Here is a 21,618-nt window from a genome sequence, read left to right as displayed (position 1 = left end):
GCAGCACAACTCATTCATCACCAGCACATCACACTGACACTCACACAAACACGTCTTATACTTAATGCATTCATACCATCTACAGCTGAGTAATTTATGAGGAGGAAGGCGACCTGCTGTAGCTGACATTTTCCTTTCTCATTGAGTGTTTGAATGAAGATTAATTTATCTCTTTGTATAATTTTTGACTTCTCTGTATGAATGCAGCAGCAGATCTTGATGCACTGAGTTCCGCAAGTGTAAGTGTAGTAAACTAGCTTGGGTGGGACAGTCAAATGTAATTGAGTGTTTTGTGTATTTTCCACAATTGCCCCATTTCTGTTATTTATTGTAATAAATTGTTTTCTGTATACGACTGGACTGATGAAGCCAGTGCATGTTTAAGGGATAATTGGGCACTGAAAGGCGTGTGCACCATTTCATCCACACATAAGGATTTAAAAATGAAAGCTTGTAAGTGTAGTATTACTGGTGCGTTATACATGTGATTTCTGCTTGTTTTAACAAACTGAACTTTTCAACATGTTTTATTTGAAAGTGAAATTGAATATTTTTTTTTATCTTCTTCTAAGAACTTAAAATGTTAAAGTTTGTAAGATTTGTTGCCCTTCCATAAACATTAAGGATAACAGAATATTATAAACAAAATTAGCTGATGCACCTTATATCTGTGCATGTGGCTTCATTGTGGGTCGTCTCAAATGTGACTGGTTATTCAAACACACTGAAAAGTAATATAGGAAGACCTATATTTAATACAACTATTTTATAAAAATTTAATGAAAATTAAATAAATTAAATAATCATTTATTTATTTTATTATTTATTAATGTACTTATTATTTTATTAATGTTTTAAAATTTAATTAGTTTTATCTTTAAAAATTGATTGATTTATAATTTAATTAATCATCAATTACGTGAAACTGTGACATTTTGCATATGTACTGAATATTTAGTTTTTCGATAAACATTAAACACAGTTAACATTGGTATTTGAAAGATTGGCACGTTATTAGTCATGATCGGGTAGCGATTAGTTTTGTCAAACAGGCAGAAATGACGATGGAGGAAAACTCGATGCCAACGCGGAAGTGTGTGCCATGTTTCTGATCAAATGGATAAATGAAGAAGAGAAAAATAATTACATAGAAATGTAAGTGTATTTCTGTTGAGCACAGAAAAATTGTGCTGCACTATTCACTATTTTCTTGATACACTTTAGCTTTTAATTTTCACACGTTTTTCAGTTTGAGCTAAAACATATTAAAATATCACTTATCTGTTTTTAAAAGTCACATGAAACAGCAATTTAACATGTGGATATAGTATAAAGTAATCTTTCTGTTGGTGTAGGGCTTTTCAAGATTATTCTAGTCATTTTTATTTTCACGTTGACGGGGTAGTCTGCTAGTAACATACCAGATGGTTTATCACCATCGATGATCCATGTAATCATTGACAGGAGCTAAATTCACAATTTAAGAATCGGCTCCCATTCGATTATTTTCTTTAAATCCGAAGTGAACTGATCTCACCCCTTAGGATCTTGAATTGGAAAGACAGGACGAGGAATTTACTGAATAATTATTAAAAGAAACACAAGACAGTCACACAACAAAGGGATTTTATTAGTACAACACAAGTTTTGTGACAATTGCATTATTAATTTAGAGTTATTATGCATTCCATCCTGATATGCAGAATTTTATTTTCCTCAACTGATAAAAAATGTAATATAAATTTATTGTGTTGTCACAATACCAATATTTCGATAGTCCAAAACCAAAATAATACCAAAAGCAAATGTGAAACTTATAATAATATTTTTTTTTTCATGAACATTGTTTCACATTTCCAAGTAATTATAAAGACATGTAAACTGTCAGTGATAAAATAAAAACAAAGAAACAGATACAACCAATACAAGATTTCAGATTAAAAGTCCTAATGCACAGCTCAAGTGCCACCAGTCTGGTTTTGGAGTTTCATCTTTTCCATTCATCTGAGTAAAGTAAGATTAAATACTGTTTCAAACCGTTTTCAAATTTAGCCAGCTATTTTGTCAAATACTGACACTGGTCCACACTACAGCATTTAACACTTTTCTACTAGTTTGAGTCTATTTTTTTTTTTTTTACATCATGACAAATAAATTCTCCACCAAAGTGGAGTACCAAACTGAGTCTCCTTGCGCTTGAATATTTAAATTGTCAAGGCTTAAAAATTCGCAAATTATCAACTTCCTTGAAGATGCAGCACTCTAATATTTTGATACAAATCCACGTTATTGTCCCTTTAATAACTTGTATTGTATTTGACGGTGTAGGCATTTAACCACATTACCCAGAGTGTTTTCAGAGCGCACATGCTAGTGATGTTTTGTTCGTGAATCTGTCTTTTTGAATGAATCTGTTTAGTATATAAATCGTTCTCAGTAACCTTTTCCCACTGCAGGAACTAAAGCCTTTTTAGGAATTTTAACGGGAACTAATACTTCTCGTAAATTTTGCTTATCTGTAGGGATGCACAATATATCGATGACTTATCATTATTGGACTATCGAATGTGTGTTTTTTTTTTTGGAGTTATCGTTATCGATTCGGTAAGTAAACTAGGCCGATATATTAAAGACAATAAATTTAGGCATTTCCTCATTGGATCACTTGAGGTGCACGGAACGTACTGTGAGCATTTTAATGGGTTCATTCCATGTGACGTAACACATGAACATGCAACAGCAGGACCCGTGCGGCAATGTGTATTTTATTTGAGTTTATGGACGAGAGTAGACGTGTTGTTGGCTTTGTGGGCTTTTTTCATGGTGAAAAATTCAAACAACAGAGTTGCAATCTGTAACGCATGCCAAGCCAAGGTGAGGTAGCGCAAGGAGGCAATAAGACAAAAAATTTAAACACAAGTAATTTAATTAGTCATTTGAAGTTTCACCATCCCTTAATTTTTAAGGAATATCAGGCAAAGTGCACCACAAAACCAACAGCAGCAGTACCCAGCACCAGCGTAAAAGCAGTATAATAATCACTTGACAGGTTATGAAATGATCACATATGAATTTATTGATCCCGCTACACTCTCCTCAGCAGACCGTTTTTTGCTGAAGTGTCCCTCCCCACTTTATATAATTAAGTAGCAAGACATATCAAGGGGGGGGGGGGGGGTCCTCGTGGTGGCTCTAGGTCCTCGTGGTGGCGTAGTGACTCGTCTCAATCTGGGTGGCGGAGAACGAATCTCAGATGCCTCCGCGTCTAAGACAGTCAATCCACGCACCTTGCCTTGTTGAGCACATTACCGCAGAGGTAATAACAATTTCTTCAGAGTTTTCTTCCTTCAAAACAAAAAAAGCCCTGTCTGCTGAAGAATTGCATCTCGACGCCAAAGCAGACAGGGCTTTTTTTGTTTTGAAGGAAGAAAACTCTGAAGAAATTGTGTTTGCGCACCTGCTTATATAGGCCATTTTTGTATAAGGGCTTCAACTAAGTCGTCGAGAAGGAATCCCCCATAAGCAATGTCAAGTAAACTGAATCGGAATAGAACTCAAAGCATGTCTTGCAGCAGCTCTGCTTACCTCCTCTTACCCCGGGCTTTCTCTGCAGACACGGACATGATGACTACAAGGGCACAAGTCTCCGGATGCTCTGCTCAAGGATCACTTCCTCGGTGTTAGAAATCGAGGGTTCAGACAGGGAAGCACGCCGTGAGTTTGAGTTGGATGAATTCGAGGAAGATCCCATGGTGGCGCAAGCCCTGCGATCCCCTAGATCTTACGATGTAGAGTATACGCATGGTGAGCTCCGGTCCTTATCACTTTGGCGGTTCTGATGAAGGGGATGATGTCTTGCAACATCAAATATGAGCGAGTTGTCCATGGAGGATGTTACATCCCTTTTCCCAGTGAGGGTGAGGAGCATGCACGTGCCACTGATAAGAGCTGATTCACATCCTCTCATGGGAGGTTGAGGAGCATGGTTTACAGTTGTCCCATCTAGATGAGCCGGAATGATATAATGATATAATATCTTGCCTGGATGAGTGGTCCTGCAGTCCGGCCAGCGTCAAATGACTGCATCTCAAAGGGCAGCGCCATTCTTCCCATAGATCTGGCTTGTGAGTTAACTCGCCTCATTAAGTGTTGGCCTGAGAGGACCCTGGTTCAAAACCAGCCATTGACTCATGCTCATCCTTGATATGAGTCATGGATGTGACACGAAATTTCGTGGTTGCCACAAGTTGGTGCTGCGGGTCACAAAACGTCACTGGTGACTCAGTCAAATAACTCACCATTCTATTTTGGGTCAGCGCCCAGCGGAGAATCCCACCCCCGCTGCTCTGGCTCCACTAAAGACAGCCGAGCCATCGAATAGTTTATATGTGTTATGTTCAAATAGAGAATGTTCTCCTAGCTGGAGATTGCTGGGAGATTGCATGTGTGTTGTTTCTGTGTGATGATTTTCACATAAACAATCTTCTCACACAATAGAGAAAGTGATTGTTGCGTCTGCTCATGCTGCATGCTCCGGCTCTACATGTACATACATTTACACACTGTTCACTTCCCCTCTTCGCTCCGTTGAAGCTGAGCTGCGTGTGCTTTTTGAACAACCTCTGTGTTGCTCTTAGCCTGATCAGAGGCTCTGTTGTGCGAGCACAGGAATGTATGACTCTGAGGCTCAGACTGTATAAATGGCAATGTCTATGTGATGAGGAGGAGGGTGTGGCCTGGCTGTGAGGATGGACGCCTTGCGTTGAATTACCCCAATCAGTTCTGTGGACAGAAATGCCTTGTTGATGAGAGAGGTCAACAGAGAATGGCCAGACTGGTTAGAACTGACAAAGTCTACAGTAACTCAGATAACCACTCTACAATAGTGGTGAGAAGAATAGAATCTTAGATGCGGGTTGGTGCTGTTTTGGTGGTACGAGAGGGACCTGCACAATATTAGGCAGTTGGTTTTAGTGTTGTGGCTGATAGGTGTATATGTATGAGATTAACTTCTATCTGGTTTTCACCATGTTGGGTTAGTCATCAATTCATACACTTGAAGACATGTCTTTATAAAATCATCTTGTAGGCCTGTGTCTTCCTATTCTTTTTTAAGTGTTTATACCTCAGGGGGTATAACATCACATAGTGCAGAATGATGGGACTCAGTTCCCCATAAGCAATGTTGAGTGAACTGAATAGAAAGGGGACTTCTCCATGTAGGGAACTTCTCCATGTAACCTCAGTTCTCTGAGATGAAGGGAACGAGACATTGCAAAAGCTTAAATGGGTGGGGCTCAAACACCATTGCCAATCTGAGGTTTGGCGTTATTGTACAAGGGCATCAACTAAGTCATCGAGAAGGAGTCGCCCATAAACATTGTCTTGTTTCCTTCATCTCGGGGAACCGAGATTACACGTGCAACCGGAGAAGTTTTCATTGCATCTGTACTCTATAAAGAATTTTCTGGATTAATACATCAAGTTTTTCCTGGGATAAGGGATATTAATAATAAGATGTTTATCGAGATTGGATAATTGAACTCTATTATAAACTAAATTGTCATGAAATCTTGATGCAAGGTTAACTTGCATTAAGGTGTCTTTTTTCAGTCAGTGGGTGAATAATTCAGTATAGTATTTTATGTTGAGTCATTAAAGCCTTTATTGTAATAGATTGTGTTGATAAATAGGTTTATAGTAAATTTTGAACATGTTGTCTGCTGCGTTCAGCATGTGCTGTGTGGTTAAAATAGGCTGAGCACCTCATCTCTCCTTTCACTGCGGCTTCAGGGACACAGCATCACATGCACGGCTCATGCTCTCAGTGTAAAGACCGTAACATGAAGACACAGATGTGTAAAAGAGCCCTAGCAAAAGTGAAGCTCTGGTCCTGGTTTCCTCTGTTGGTGTTGTTGGCTGCATCCGAAAACTGGAAAATCCTGCCTGCAGAGGCTGTAAATGGAGTTAGGATTAAAATAAGGTGCTTTTCAAACTGTTCTGAGACCAGTTGAGTTCCATTCACTCAGCTGCTCAAGTTTTCGGATGCAGCAGTTGATTTCGTTGTTGTTGCTATTGAGTCGTACACTAGATGACATCATTCAAGGGTTATTTTTGTTTGAGCGAATACAAGAGGAACGTCTCAGCGGGTGTGCCATTGCTCTTAAGAGTTCTCATCCAAGTTTCTGAGGGAACAGTACCGGTACTGTATGTGAAAAAGAGGCTACTGACATATATTTGTCGTACATGGACATCTCTTACTTTCGAAGCCAACACATGCTCAAAAAAAAAAACACACACATAGAAAGCATGCAGGTATCGAGATTAGTCGGTAATGCAGAAAGTCTAGAATCGGTACATCTATTATATTCAGTTAACGACTTGGTACCAAAGTACCGGTACTTTTGAAAGCCCCACAAATTTCTATAGGTTGCTTTTCAAACCTTGATTATTAATACTATCTGATGTTTCTGGAAATACCCCATATGTTGTAACTTTTGTGTATGGGTAATTTTGGTTTATGTTGAAAAATTAAATGTATTATAACAAACTCCCCTTGCACAAGGTATATTATAATTTTTTAAAATTACATTATAGAATTATTTTAATTCTAATCAAAGACTGTATAGGATGAGACGGGTCACTGGTATGCTTATGAATGGGAGAGATTTTTATGTTAAACATGGACCAGATTTGCAGGTAAAAGAGCCAATCATCTTTTTGGTAGAAATGTCACCTTTCAGTTTACTTGAGAACACACATTCACATTAGCTGGACCAGCCTGAAAATGTTTTTTTGTGTGTGATTTGAGCTTTGCTGTGTCGGGCCGATCATGAAACATAAAGCAATGTTTTGGTAGTGCCTCTGAGCCACATTGTTTACAGCTTCAAGAGAATCAACTAACAAATAGCTTAATTAAAGATATCTCCACATATTAAAGTGTTGTTCTCCCCAAAATGGAAATGATCTCATAATTTACTCAACCTCGTGCCATCTCAGATGTGTTTATTTTTTTCTTCTGCAGAACACAAATGAAGAATTTTAGAATAATATTTCCGCTCTGTAGGTCCTTACAATGCAGGTGAATTGTGGCTAGAACACTGAAGGTCCAAATATCACATAAAGGCATCATAAAAGTAATCCAAGCGATTCCAGTTGTTTCTGGGGTGATGCACTCGATTTTGGGTAAGAACAGACCAAAGTATAACTCTGTAACATTGCAGTCTTTAAGTACGTTCATGACGCATGTGTTGAGCACTAGATTGCACCGTTTGTGTAGTTGAGCTTGAAATCAAGATCGGAAAGGAGACTGTTGTCACAATGTACAGATTGGAAGGCTTCAAAAGACATTGATTTAACCACTGGAGTCGGATTACATTTACTTTACTTTTATGATGCCTTTATGTGATATTTGGACCTTTAGAGTTCTGGCCATGATTCACTTGCATTGTATGGACTTACAGAGCTGAAATATTCATCATTTCTGTTCTGCAGAAGTAAGAAAGTCATACACATCTGGAATGGAATGAGGGCGAGTGAATGAATTTTTTCCATATTTTTTTCACTTTCCCTTTAAGCTGGGATGTGTGAAAGTATTTTACATTTAAAAAATGACTCACTTTACCCTTAAATTAGGTGTGTTTGTTCCTCTCTGTATGCTAATAGGTAAAAGTGCTTTATGCATCTGTGCTGTCCATCTGGAATCATCATGTCCTCAGCTGGTCCATTACAGTCGTCAATTCGGCGTCTTATGGCAGGGGATGAAGCCGGGATGACGAGTGAACGTGGGAGTTACTTCTCAGACAGACATGCTGGTCTGCTGCTGGCACAGATGAACAAGATGCGTCTCCGCTTGGACTTTTGTGACGTGAGGCTGCTGGTGGGCGGGCGTGTGTTTGGGGTCCACAGGCTGGTGCTGGCTGCCGGCGGCCCTTATTTCTCTGCTCTGTTTTCTGGAGCAATGAGTGAAGCCTACGAGGAGGAGGTTCGGATCACTGGAGTGGAAGCTGATGTATTTGAAATGCTCCTGGAGTTTATTTACACTGGTACGCTGGTGTAATGGTAGGGTTATTCTGTTTCATATAAACCAAATTTAGAAAACTTCCCCGGCTGAATTTTTTATTTTATTAATACTTTTATTGGTGAATGTTGAGGAAAGCCAAAATATGAAATGCCGTGCATCAATATTTACTGAGTAATCCATTATTTTGTAGAGTGTGGTCAAAATGAAAATATTCGCCCGTGATTTTGGAGCAAAACTGCAGATCAAAAAATATCCTTTTAAACGTAGCAGCTTATTTAATTTTACACAAAGATAGGTAGATCTATTACTAAAATCAGTTGTCATTAAATGCCGAGCTAAATTTCAAATATCATAGCAAAGGGTTTGAATACTTATGTCAATGTTGTTTTTTCTTTTTAATCAATTTGCAAATGTATCAAAAATAGTGTTTTGCTTTGCCATTATTTGCTATGGAGTGTAGATTGATGTGAAAATAAAGAAAATGTCCCTGTAATAAGTGTACTGGTGGTCACTACGGATTAAAAAAAGTCTGATAAGTAAGAGATGATGTAAAGTAAGCTGCTTCGCGTCTGGTCAGGATCCCCCTTTTGGGGATTATTTAGCGTTAATAACCGCCTGACTACACATTATTCCGCTTATTACTTGGCTACTTAATAAATAAAAAAATAAATGAACATAAAATATAGATTTTTTTATTTTATTATTTAATCATATGAAAAGAAAGAAATCACTGAACTGCAGAATTCCACCTCCGGTTTGTGTCTGTTCAGTTCTGGTGGGGTTTATTTTGTGAAAATTACCATCTGACTGCTCATTATCCAGCTTATTAAAAAACTAGATGGTGCCATTAATAAATCTGAATCGAATATTCCTGAGACCCGTGTGAGAAATAAAAAATAGTGTTATGCAATGTGGAAAATGTCACTATTGTTTCCATCCTCTGTTGTCAGTTATATTTTCTCAGTATATAATTGCACTTCTTATGTGTTAATCGCTACAGGCTCTATTGATGTGACAGTGGACACTGTGCAGGAGCTGATGGTGGCTGCAGACATGCTGCAGTTGAATGAGGTGGTGGAGATATGTGGAGAATTCCTCCGAACACACATGGACCGCTCAAATTGTGTGGGGATCTATCAGTTCCTGGAGCAGATCGCCTGTATGGACCTCTTGCAGTTCACTGAAGACTACATCCACGTTCACTTTTTAGAGGTGAGTTTAGAGAGTCCCACGCTCGCTTATCCTTATAATTAAGTGTAATTAAGTCCTTTTTGGATTCTTTATATTGTAATTCACACGCCTGTGCAGGTCTGTGAGTTAAAACCTGAGATAGTATGAAAACAGTTTTATCAGGTTAAGGAATGAGGCAAAGACTAAAGAAAGAGGTATGTTGCGTTACCCTGGAGGTTGTTTATTTACAAGAGGTGCAGAGATCATGGTGGTTGCCAGGGGCCTGGTCCTGTGGGCAAGATGACAAGCAGAGGTGGTGGGAGCGGGGGGTGGTTATTACTAATTTGACCTGACAGGTTATGTATTCGGAAAGTGGCAGTTCTGGAGCGCCAGAAACCACCTCGTCACCCGGGCATTGGATTCTTTGCCTTTGACGTCCACTGTAGCGGCACGTAAAGTTTTGTCTCAATAACTAATAGCAGAGCTCCAGGACTGCCCACGTACCGTCTTTGAAGGGAGAGGCAATAGACGAGAAGGAGGGAATGAAACAGCGATAAAAACTGGCCAGCCCAAGAAAAGCATGCACCTGTGTTTTTATTGTGGGCTGAGTGAAGTCTCAGACTGCATTGATTTACTTCTTCCTCTAGTGGCATCAGTAGACCATGCCCAATCTGGAACCCCAGATAACGTGCTTTGGGCAGTCCAAAATGGCATTTCTTTGGGTTGGTTTTGGAGTTAGTCCAGCAGTACGTATTTCGAGTAGCACCTTTGGAATATGTGTAAGATGGTCTTCCCAGCTCTCAGAGTGGATGACCACATCCTCCAGCTGCAGCATAGACTTTGTGGGGGCGGAGGAGCACATCGTACTCTGGAAATTGGCTGGCACCCCATGGGGTCCAAAGAGAAAACCCCAGTAATGGCAATGCCCTCCTGGCATGCTGAAAGCCATCTTCTCCTTGGCAGCCAGCGTTAGGGGGACTTTCCAGTATCCTTTAGTATACTGAGAGTGGAAATGAACTGGGCTCTTCCCAGGCACTCAATTAGTTCATCCTCTCGTGGCATAGGCACCCGTCGAAGATGGAGACCTCATTTATCTTCTGGAAGTCGTTAAATAACTCTCCAAAGTTAAATAACTTTGGAGAGTGAGAAGCTTTTTAAAAAAACACAATTCACATAGCGAGATTTGAAATTATTTTGGGTTTTGTCTGATGGGAAAAGGAAAAACCATCTGCTGTCAGTGTCTACAGAGATTTCAAGCCTTCAATTTCAAGTGTTTTTATGTTACCAACATTCAGATAATCACAGAAATAATGGAATAAAAGTTTAAAGCCAGTTTTGATGCGGCAAATATAATTTTTTCTTTTTTTCCACCATCAAACTAAGAATGTATTAGGTAACAATTTTGTTAATTTGAGCCTACTCCCAGTTCATCCATAAGTTATTTTCACCACTTCCGGAGCAACAAGTTGATTGGATAGTTTCTAAGAATCACCTTTGCTATTGCAAACTGTGTTTAGAATTAACACACGTTTGTGATACTACTTGGTATCATGTTACTTTTGCTGGTATAGTACCGTAAGATATAATTATGTTATCGTGACAACTAACATATACATATTATTGCTAAAAAGTAGGGGAAGGATGGAGAGTAAAACACGTGAGCATTTTAACATGATGAGCGTATGTCGCGGCTCTGATATGTGAACAGTTTTAATAAGACCGTGTTGCTCACCGAACTATTTTTGTAGTAACACAATGCCACGCAACAACAAAATGAACTTTGATTGGTCATTTACATGTCTCATACGGCTCCTTCATGTGCAAGCAGGCTATTCTTGGCACCCTCGCGGCCTTAAGAAACAAATCGACCACACAGGAAAATTTATCGGCGGATGCAGATAATGAAAAAAATCAGAATATCAGCCGATTTATCGGCCTCCATGATATATTGGTCGACCACTACTCACTACGATGTAGGGTCCCTGCCAGGAATATCACCAGGTTGAAACTAATGTGTCTGGGTGGGGCAGATATACACATGTTATTGGGCACTCTGGGCCTCTAGCAGTTGTTCTCGCACGAGGTGCATGACTCTGTATATCCGCATGTCATGTACGTGCGCGATCACTGACCGATGCAGGCAAGGTTGATGCTTCCAGGCTTCTTTTGCCAGGTCGAGCAGTCCACATAGTTGGGGACCAAACAACAGTTTAAACGGTAAATCTGGTGGAGGCCTGGAGAATTTCTCTCACTTCTAACTGGACATACGGAACCACGAGGTAGAATCCAGACTCAGGGGGTTAGGACTGCTCTTGGGTGATGTTCCGGGCTATTATCTTATGGAGGGGAATGGCTTCTGGGTATTGAGTGTATAAGACTTGGAAGATCTTTGAAGCAACCCCACAATATCCATACCAATGCTCTCAATGGGCACCTCGATGATTGGAGATGATTCTCTGTGGAGGAGTTCAACAGGATTCTTCATACTGAAATTTCTGCTTTTCATTTACTGTACTGAATGGGTGTAGGTTCAGACCCCCCAAGTGTTGATTCTTAATCTACAGTATATCATCATTGTGTCTAGGGAGACTAAACCTGTATATATATAACTGCTTTGTTTTGTCAATATGTCTTGTTGACCTGTCATGATATTCAAGGGATCAAAATAAAATCTCCATGAGTAGTTAGAACACCTTCAGACCTTGACCTTGCAGTTCAGTCCAATTTGTTTTGTTGCATGTGTCAGATTTGCTCTTCAGAGGAGTTCTCAGTGTTGTCTAAAGATCAGCTGGTGAAGTTGCTCCGTAGTGAGGAGCTCTGGATCGAGGATGAGTATCAGGTGTTCAGTGCTGCCATGGACTGGCTGCATCATGACGTGCCTCACAGGAAGAAGCATGTAGTGGAGGTCCTGGAGCCTGTGCGCTTCCCTCTGCTGTCACCACAGAGACTCTACAAATTTATAGAGGGTGAGTGAATGTTACTGTGTTTCAGCCATAGATAAGACTAATGCACTCCATCCCATTCCCTGTATGCTCCAGTCTTTAAAGTTCTTTACATTAATCACTGTGCTTCCTTCTAGTTGGTGTTGGTCCCTGGTTCGCTATATTCAACCAAAGTGGCACTGTGACTCACTGTATCTGTTCTTCTCTCACAGATGCGTGCTTCACTTTAGTCCACTCTATTATTTACCAGTTAAATCATAAATTCATATGCAACCAAATTCATCCCTCTTCCAGATATACATACACCGATATGCAGTAGCCATTTTGCTTGGATTAATAGCGTTATATACGTGGGCAGGTTTTGAAGCAGGAACCATTCGTGTCAAATGTCATACCATTGGACCAATGTAACATATGATGGTATGGCTATGTGTTTGAATGAATTTACCATTTTAAAGGTGTAAGGCAAAAAGGGTGGTGTATTGCCAAAAAAATCCCTTCAGTAAAAAATTGTCAAAAAAGGATACTAAATTGAAATAAAATGATGTTGTGCAATCGGTATAGTTCTTAAATGTAACTGTAGGCTACTCAATGATTTGTGCTACTGTTGGGGATGATTCTCACAGAACCTGGCAAGAAAATCATATTTAATCATACTCAAATCAATACAGAAAATATTTAATTATGTTTTCCATAAAGAAAACAAGCTTTTTAGGACACTTTTTAAGCACAGTATTTCATAAAGTAAAAAATCTTAATGGTCCAAAACATTTGCTTAATTTCCATAAGCAAAATAAAATGTCTCATGTGTTTTCTTTTTCATTTTGGAGTAAAATAAGACCAGAACATTTTCTTGACAGATATCCTGAGAATCACCCATTCAGTATTTGACAATGCCATCAAATGTGATCCATCCAGTCAGGACTTAGGCCCCTAGTGAAAACATTATCAATGTAGGTGTAGGTTTGGATTACACAGAGGTGACAAGATGTGACACTTTCCCTGACAGGAATTTCTGACTTCAGTTTGCGAGTTGCATTGCAAACCCTGTTGAGAGAATATACAGAAGTCAACAAGTCCCCGAAAGAGAACAAACCATTCAGCCTTCTGCAGACCGCCAAAACCCGACCCAGGATAAAAGCCCGCAAGTACCTCTATGCCATTGGTACATCAGCTTCTGTCTGCATTCATATCAGAAAATATATGATAATTGTCAGCTGTTCCAATTCAACATCTCATATTAAAGGGGTTTGTATTTTTTAGGTGGTTACACTCGTTTTCAGGGTGGCCGCTGGAGTGACAGTCAAGCGTTGAGCTGCGTTGAGCGATTTGATTCGTTTAGTCAGAATTGGATCACCGTGTCATCTCTGCATCAAGCCCGAAGTGGTCTAGGGGTGTCAGTACTCGAGGGTATGATCTATGTAGTTGGGGGTGAGTGTATCTTATTTTGTGTATTTTCTATATTTGTCTTGTGTTTTCATTTGCTCTCATCGTTAATGTTTCGGCACATAAAAATGAGCCATAAAAGTAATTGGCTGTACCTCTCAATTCACTACACTGGTCCTGTCAGTCCCTCTCGTCAGATTGTATAAATACTGAATATAAGCCTCACAAAAGCCAGCAACTCTTTGGTTTCCGACACCAGAAATACCTTAACAAAGTTTGCAGTCAAAGTCACCAAACAGAAAGTGATGCCGAGTACCTGCAATATTATACCATTAACACCAGAGACTAAAAACAGTTCAACGGACAAACGTTTTTGCAGAACGTAACCAAAAACGGGAATGGAAACCCTTTCCAATGTTCCGAAGTGGAAACATTATTTTTAAAAGCTGGTAACGGGTTGTAACGCAGTTAATGGGTACGGAGGAGGCGAGAACCAGCTTGGCAATATAAATAATTGTTTTAATGATAAACTGAATGAAAAACACAGAAACATAAACACAGAGCAGCTCCATGTCATTCTCTCTCGAACCGTCGTCACCGGCCGCCTTTATCCCCCTTTATACTTCTAACTCATCTTAATAAGAATCATTTTGCATAAAGTCAAAAATCTGTTGCCTTTACATTTTCTGTACAAAGAGGTTCTGAAGTTCAGACAATCGCATTTTTGGCTATGTACATTTTTAAACCGTTTTTTTACATTTAAATTATTATTATTTTATTGATTTTTTTGTTGCTGCACCTACAGTTCATAGTATAGAGATATCACTGTTTGACACATCTCACAGCTAAAAGCTTTCAAATGATTGATATTGAGTAATTAAATCATGATTAGAGGTGATTGTTAAGGTAAGGATCTCTATTGCTACTCCTATTACGTAAAGGAGTTGGTCACACAAAACATTAAAAAAAAAATTGTGGTATCAGCATAGTTTATTTTTTGTATTGTGGTTCATAGATTAAATATCTGGGCTGGTAACTGAATGGGTGCATGTTCAGACCCCCCAAATGTTGATTCTTAAACTACAGTATATCATCTCTCCCTTTCCTAGCATTTTTTTTTTTGTCCCGCATAGGTGCAGGGTCCGCTTCGTGATAGTTTGCATATGTACAGCCGTGTCCAAAAGTATTGGCAGTGACATATATTTTGCACATTTTTCTGCTTCCGTTGTTGGGGTATTGATTCACATTGTTTCTAGATTATTGTGGAGAGTGATGAGATGCATTTTAAATAATTGCAAAAAGCTTCATTGGCCAAATAAATGAACTTTATCACAAAAACTCAAATTACACTGTTTTTTGTCCCTGGCACAAAATGACCAGCTAACATCATTTCACTAATCATATCAGCAGCACCTGGGAAAGTGTGAATGAGTACTAGTCTAGAAGTGCTTCCAATCATTGGGTTTTTGTTAGCAATGGTTACCTCTAAAAAAAGACGTGCAGCTATCATCGCTTTGCATCAAAATGGCCTCACATGCAAGAAAATTGCTGCCAAGAATATTGCACCTGAAAGAACCATTTACCGGATCAACAAGAACTTCAAGGAGAGAGGTTCAACTGCAGTGATGAAGGCTTCATGACGTCCCAGAGAGTACAGCAAGTACCAGGACCGTTTAAAACTTATGAAATACTTATCATTGTTTTCCAGTATACCACAGAAACATGTGAAAAAAGATTCTACAAATACTGAAGCAGCAAACTTTGCAAAACATAAAATGTATGTCACTGCCAATACTTTTGGCCACGGCTGTATAGATTTAATTTGGCACAAGTTTTACGCACCGGATGCCCTTCCTGACGCAACCCCCAGTGGCTGGGGGACTCTGACTCACACGGGGCAATTTAGAGTCTCCAATTCACTTAACATGCATGTTTTTGGACTTGTGGGGGAAACCGCAGCACCCGGAGGAAACTCACACAAACACAGGAAAAACATACAAACTCCACACAGAAAGGCCCTATATGGGCTGGGACTCAAACCCAGAACCTTCTTGCTGTCAGGCGACAGTGCTAACCACTGAGCCACCCTGCTGCCCAAACTACGGTATATCATCAGTGTGGGCCAGACAAAACTTAATGAACAAAACACAGCATTGTTTATATTTCATAGCTTCACTTTACATAAAAGTAGATATAGAAGGACCTTAAATATTGCTACAACCTTTAACTTCACTCTGAACAATCAACAGCTTTTTAGATCTGGTTCATAATATGATAGAGGGGCATATTAATTGAATTAGAAGATGATAAACAGACAGCCATCTTGTGTTGCTTAGGAGAGAAAGACTCCATGATCTTTGACTGTACGGAGCGCTATGATCTAGTGACTAAGCAGTGGGCGGCAGTGGCATCTCTGAACTATCCACGCTGTGGAGTGGGAGTCTGTTCTTGTCATGGAGCACTTTATGCTCTTGGTAAGCAAATTCAGATGCTGTCTGACAGGACAAATCTACAGTAGTTAATTTATATGTCAGTTTGCTGTACCTCTCATGGTTTTGTTAAGCAGTACTATGTTGTATTATCATATTTGTGATATTGTGCATATTATTTCAGGTGGCTGGATTGGTTCAGAAATTGGGAAGACCATGGAAAGATATGACCCAGCAGAAAATAAATGGGAAGTTATTGGGAAAATGGCCGTGCCTCGATATTACTTTGGCTGCTGTGAGCTGAAAGGTATGTCCTCCTGGGTAGCTGAACACTGTAGCCTGTTTATACATATTAAACACTTACTGTCAATGAAGAGCTTCTGGCACGGTCACATGTACGAAGCATCACCCATACAGTGACCACTGCAAACCAAGCATTTTGCTTAACTCCGGTCAATGCAGCGAATGCACCTGTCAATGTTCACAAAAATTGATAGTGTTGAAACAAACACTATCATAATGTATAAATACTTTATATTTTAAATAATTATTAACCATATCTTTTAACATACAGTAATGAGAGTAAGAATTGTTTGTGCAATGGTAATGAGAAATTGGGGAGAAATGTGTTTATTTTGACATAAAAATAATGTCACAATACTAAAAATACTAATGGTCCAAAAACAGGCATCAATTTCTTTATGCAAAATATACATCTTTTGATTTTGGCCTCAAGTAAATTGAATTAAGTTGACAGTTGAGATATAAGACACTTGCAGTTAGAGTTAGCAATTTATACTGTATCTTTAGCTTTGCGTTTACAGTGATGTGATTCTCCATAATTATTCAAGTCCGTTTGTGATGACTTTCTTTCGAGTTTTTTCAGTTGTGGAAATATGGTAAGGAATGTGTGGCTGTAGTTTCTCCAAGATTAGTATAAAGATTAGCTTCCTTAAAGGTTAGTGTAAAAAACTCACAATTTATTGAGTTACATGCTTGTAAAACATGTAAATGCAAACCGTATGCAACAATGTGGTAGTGTAATAACGTTGTAGTATGTCTTACTATGTACTTTTAGTGTGATTTAGTAGAGCTTATAAAATTAGGATCCTGCCTTTGTCTTCTTAATGTTCCAGGCTTCATCTATGTGATTGGTGGCATCAGTGATGAAGGCATGGAGCTGCGCTCGGCTGAAGTTTATGACCCTATCTCTCGGCGCTGGAGTGCCCTGCCTATCATGGTGACCCGACGGGCGAATGTGGGTGTAGCTAGTCTCAATAACTGCATCTATGCTGTAGGAGGCTGGAACGAGGCCCTGGGCTCACTGGACACTGTTGAAAAGTACTGCCTGGAGGAGGTGAGAAAACTGGGTCTTGTTCTCTTTCAAGCATAAGTTTCGTGTGTCTCACTATGGGATATGCCCCATCTGCGTATTCCTCAAAATCCCTTATTGGCTGGCCGACATGACGTTTGTGTCTGGAAGAGACTCTTATCCCCAGTATAAAAGGAGTGACACAACGTCATTATGTTATTCAAAAACCATCTTCTCACTTCACTCCAGAAGCCTAGACTACAGTTTACAATTTTTCGACTAGAATCCACGCTGGCCGCTGACTAATTAGTCCGGTACCATTTTTTTGGACAAATTACTGGCCACCACAGTGTTTTGTTCTCCAAGTAATTTTTTGGATTTCTTTAGCACTCTAGCTAAATGACTGCAGCAATGCAGAGTACTCTGGATAGTGTGGGGGATTATTTGCAGCTTTCCTCATGCAGGAATAAGATTTCATGTAACGTAACACACCAGGTCTGCTCTGCATATCTTGGGTTGAAACATGCCTAAGTGCTATTGACAATCCTGGATTGTGTGATTGTCTACTAACCCTGGATTGTCAGCTAGCCCTGCTTCGGCTACCACCCTGCAGGTATCCATTGCTTTAGAGCTGCCCACCACAACACTGTTGACCTGGGGTGAGCAGGTCGATGCATGTGTCCCTTTGCCCACCATGGTCAGCAGAGATAAGGATGAGGAGGTGTTGGATTACGAGGACGAAGGGCTGTTGGATTTTTTCAACTCTGAGGAAGAGGAAGGTTTTGAGTACTCCCTTTTCCTACCCCATGCGCAACCGGCACATTCCAATACTGCAGCGGGAATTTAAAAAAAAGGCAGACAAGGCACCATCCTCTCCGCTTCTTATTCTTGATCTGCTACATGTTTGCAAGCATGTTTTGAGCTACAGAGGTTGGTTCACTCTCCGTCTTTGTTGCGCATGTAACCCTATCCTTCCGACGGATGAACATCCGTAAAGCGACGGGTCCAGACGGCATTCCGGCCGGCGTCATCAGAGCATGCGTGAACCAACTGGCTGGTGTTTTTATGGACATTTTAAACCCGTCCCTCTCAATGTCTGTAGTCCCCACATGCTTAAAAACGTCAACCATTGTGCCTGTACCGAAACAAGCCAAAATCACTTGCCTAAATGACTGGCGTCCTACTGCTCTGACCCCCATCATCAGCAAATGATTTGAGAGGTTAATGAGAGATCACATCTGCTCTGTGCTGCCCACCTCACTGGACCCATTGCAGCTTGCCAAACGCAACAACCGCTCCACTGATGATGCCATTGCATGCATATGTGAGAATGCTGTTTGTAGACTACAGCTCAGCATTCAACACCATTGTGCCCTCCAAGCTTGATGAGAAACTCAGGGCTCTGGGCTTAAACAGCTCGCTGTGCAGCTGGATCCTGGACTTCCTGTCAGGCAGACGTCAGGTGGTTAGAATGGGCAGCAACATCTCCTCATCACTGACTCTCAACACTGGAGCCCCGCAGGGCTGTGTTCTAAGCCCACTCCTGTATTCCCTGTACACACATGACTGTGTGGCAACACATACCTCCAATGCCATCATTAAGTTTGCTGACGATATGACGGTGGTAGGTCTGATCACTGACAATGATGAAACACTCTGACACGCTGGTGTCAGGAGCACAACCTCTCCCTCAACCTCAGTAAAACCAAGGAGCTTGTAGTGGACTTCAGGAAGAAAGATGGAGAACACAGCCCCATCACCATTAATGGCGCACCAGTGGAGAGAGTTAGCAGTTTCAAGTTCCTCTGTGTCCACATTACTGAGGAACTCACATGGTCCGTCCACACTGAGGCCGTTGTAAAGAAGGCTCACCAGCACCTCTTCTTCCTGAGACGGCTGAGAAAGTTTGGAATGAACCACTACATCCTCACACGGTTCTACACTAGTACCGTAGAGAGCATCCTGACTGGCTGCATCACCGCCTGGTACGGCAATAGCACCGCCAACAACTGCAAAGCCCTGCAAAGGGTGGTGCGAACTCTTTTCAATATGCAATCAAACTCAAAGCAAATCAAAATAACCCAGCTTATTCTGCAGTCTTTCACCCTCAAAACCTACATTTGTATGCGACCAGACCTAAGTGCATCAGGCCTTTTGGGATTTGCATTAAACCTCATTTAGAAGCCCTGGATATTAATTTGGACCATTTAAATTAGAGCCATTTCAGCATTATACCACCATGGACTCTAAGAAAACATATCATCATCATCATGGACTTAACCCACAAGAAGAAATCAGTGACTCCTCCAAATTTTACCAACAGCAGTATCTAGAAATAAGAAGTAATTTCCCTCTACAGACGGATCTAAAACGGCATCTACAGCAGTAGTGTTTGGATACCAGCATTATGGCATATGCATCCCAATATAAAGATTTGTACAGCTGAGGCCTGTGCTTTACTCTGATATTCCTCTTGAACTCAAGGATTTTTATCCACCATCTTTTGCTTCATCGTAGCAGCAAAGGTTGAATGCATTATGCCCAGTGTTTGCTCTGCGCATTTACACACAACCATCTAAGGGCCGTCTAACTGAGAGTTAAAGCAACCAATCAGATTGTGCTTTATTTATATGCTGTTTTGGGTGCAGAAATCTGAAATTGATGAGACCACAATAATGGAATTATTTGAGTCTATACAGTATATGTCTCTGTGTTTTCAGGAGAAGTGGGTGGAGGTGGCATCGATGGCGGTCCCGCGTGCTGGTGTGACAGTTGCAGCTGTTAATGGTCTCTTGTATGCGGTCGGTGGTCGAACCTCTAGCCGAGACTTTTCAGCACCGGTCACTGTAGACTCTGTTGAAGTCTATGACCCACACCAGGACACATGGACGGAGATTGGTAACATGATCACTAGCCGCTGTGATGGTGGTGTGGCTGTGCTCTGATTGGCTGCATCTCACAGTTTACATTTACTAATTTATGTTTTCGTTCTTGCCCAGCACTTACTCATCTCAACTGTTATAACTGATTATACAGTGTTAAACTTGTCATCATTTTTAACTTATTGAAGACCGACACCTGTTGTAATCAATCTAATGTGTAAAACTGTAAAGTTGAGGACACACGTGGTTAAGTTAATTGTAAAAAGAGCAGTGTGGGTATAACATTTTTAACACCACTTGTGCGTTATATTTGACAGTTACCACAAGCAATTCAAATGTTTTAAAATGCTCATTGTGCTTTTATTTTGAGAGTTGTTTGCCACTAAGTTAACTATGATTCTGAGTGTGAATTATTGCTAATATTTAAGATTTGACAATAAATAACCTGCCTAAAAGGTCAGTCATTTCACCCATTGAGTCAGAGCTCCTTTATGTATCATTGTTTGTGGTGTCATTATCACTATCTGTTCTCTTTTATTGGTGAGCTGCTTTGCATTGATTGATTCCTGTTTCACATTTGTCTTTCAGGTCAAAATGTTTTGTTACATTTTGCACTTTCTTCTAATTTTACTTTTTTGTTCTTTGTTTTTCACTGTCTAACCCCCTAGGGTTTATGGAAATCTGCTTGATGGTTGTAAAATATTTTTAAATAATAAATTAAAATGATAGGATTTGTTGTATTTGTATAGAATATAAACCAATGTTTTGCTAAGTCTGTCTAGGGGTGCTGGGTAAGATCATCAAGTAAAGACGCGAACTATAACACCTGGAGTCGTGAGTTTGAATCCAGGGTGTGCTGAGTGACTCCAGCCAGGTCTTGTAAGCAACCAAATTGGCCCGGTTGCTAGGGTGGGTAGAGTCGCATTGGGTTAACTTCCTCTTGGTCCTTATAATGTTGTTTGCTCTCGATGGGGTGCCAGGTGAGTTGTGTGTGGATACCGCAGAGAATAGTGTGAGCCTCCACACACACTATGTCTCCACAGTAACGTGCTCAACAAGCCACGTGATAAGATGCGCGGAGACAACTGAGATTCATCCTCCGCCACCCAGATTGAGCGCATTGTTAATTGGGCATTCCAAATTGGGGAGAAAAAAATAAAAAATCACAATTCAACAGCGGACCATGAATTTTGAATGCCTAGTCTTGACATTTTGGTTCCACAGATATAGAGCTGAAATTAGACCATGGTTGACTTTGTGTTGGGGGGTCAAAAATATAAATGTACAAAAAGCATTATTGAAGAAATGTAAAGTTTAAACAAATAATAATAAAAACACTTTTTATATTTATTTTTTATGTTTAATATTTTTAACTTCAATTCCTTGGCTATCTATTACAGGTGCAATAAAATTGAGTTTGGAACTTTTTTTGTGTGAAGGTGTAGCAATATAAGTACAAAATTACTATTAAATC

At 40.0% G+C, this 21,618-nt stretch overlaps 1 protein-coding gene across 3 annotated transcripts; it reads left to right on the top strand.

The window, feature by feature from the left end:
• The first annotated feature begins 1,070 nt into the window (after positions 1–1,070).
• LOC127645362 (actin-binding protein IPP-like) lies at positions 1,071–21,494 on the top strand. 3 transcript variants are annotated; one of them, XM_052128952.1, is made up of 10 exons: positions 1,071–1,155; positions 7,666–8,045; positions 9,024–9,235; positions 11,940–12,159; positions 13,145–13,300; positions 13,399–13,566; positions 15,858–15,995; positions 16,135–16,257; positions 17,087–17,307; positions 19,983–21,494. In XM_052128952.1, exons 2-10 carry the CDS (start codon positions 7,679–7,681, stop codon positions 20,205–20,207), a joined length of 1,830 nt encoding a protein of 609 aa, XP_051984912.1. In that variant the 5' UTR covers positions 1,071–1,155; positions 7,666–7,678; the 3' UTR covers positions 20,208–21,494. The 3 variants fall into 3 exon arrangements, with proteins under 3 accessions (XP_051984912.1, XP_051984914.1, XP_051984913.1); XM_052128954.1 differs by having other exon boundaries at positions 7,666–8,061; XM_052128953.1 differs by having other exon boundaries at positions 1,095–1,155; positions 7,636–8,045.
• The last annotated feature ends 124 nt before the right edge of the window (positions 21,495–21,618 follow it).

Source organism: Xyrauchen texanus, chromosome 6 (assembly GCF_025860055.1).
Source record: "Xyrauchen texanus isolate HMW12.3.18 chromosome 6, RBS_HiC_50CHRs, whole genome shotgun sequence".
Classification (NCBI taxonomy): Eukaryota; Metazoa; Chordata; class Actinopteri; order Cypriniformes; family Catostomidae; genus Xyrauchen; species Xyrauchen texanus.
The sequence above is the reverse complement of the archived record's forward strand: the minus strand, read 5'-3'. Positions and strand labels throughout refer to the sequence as shown.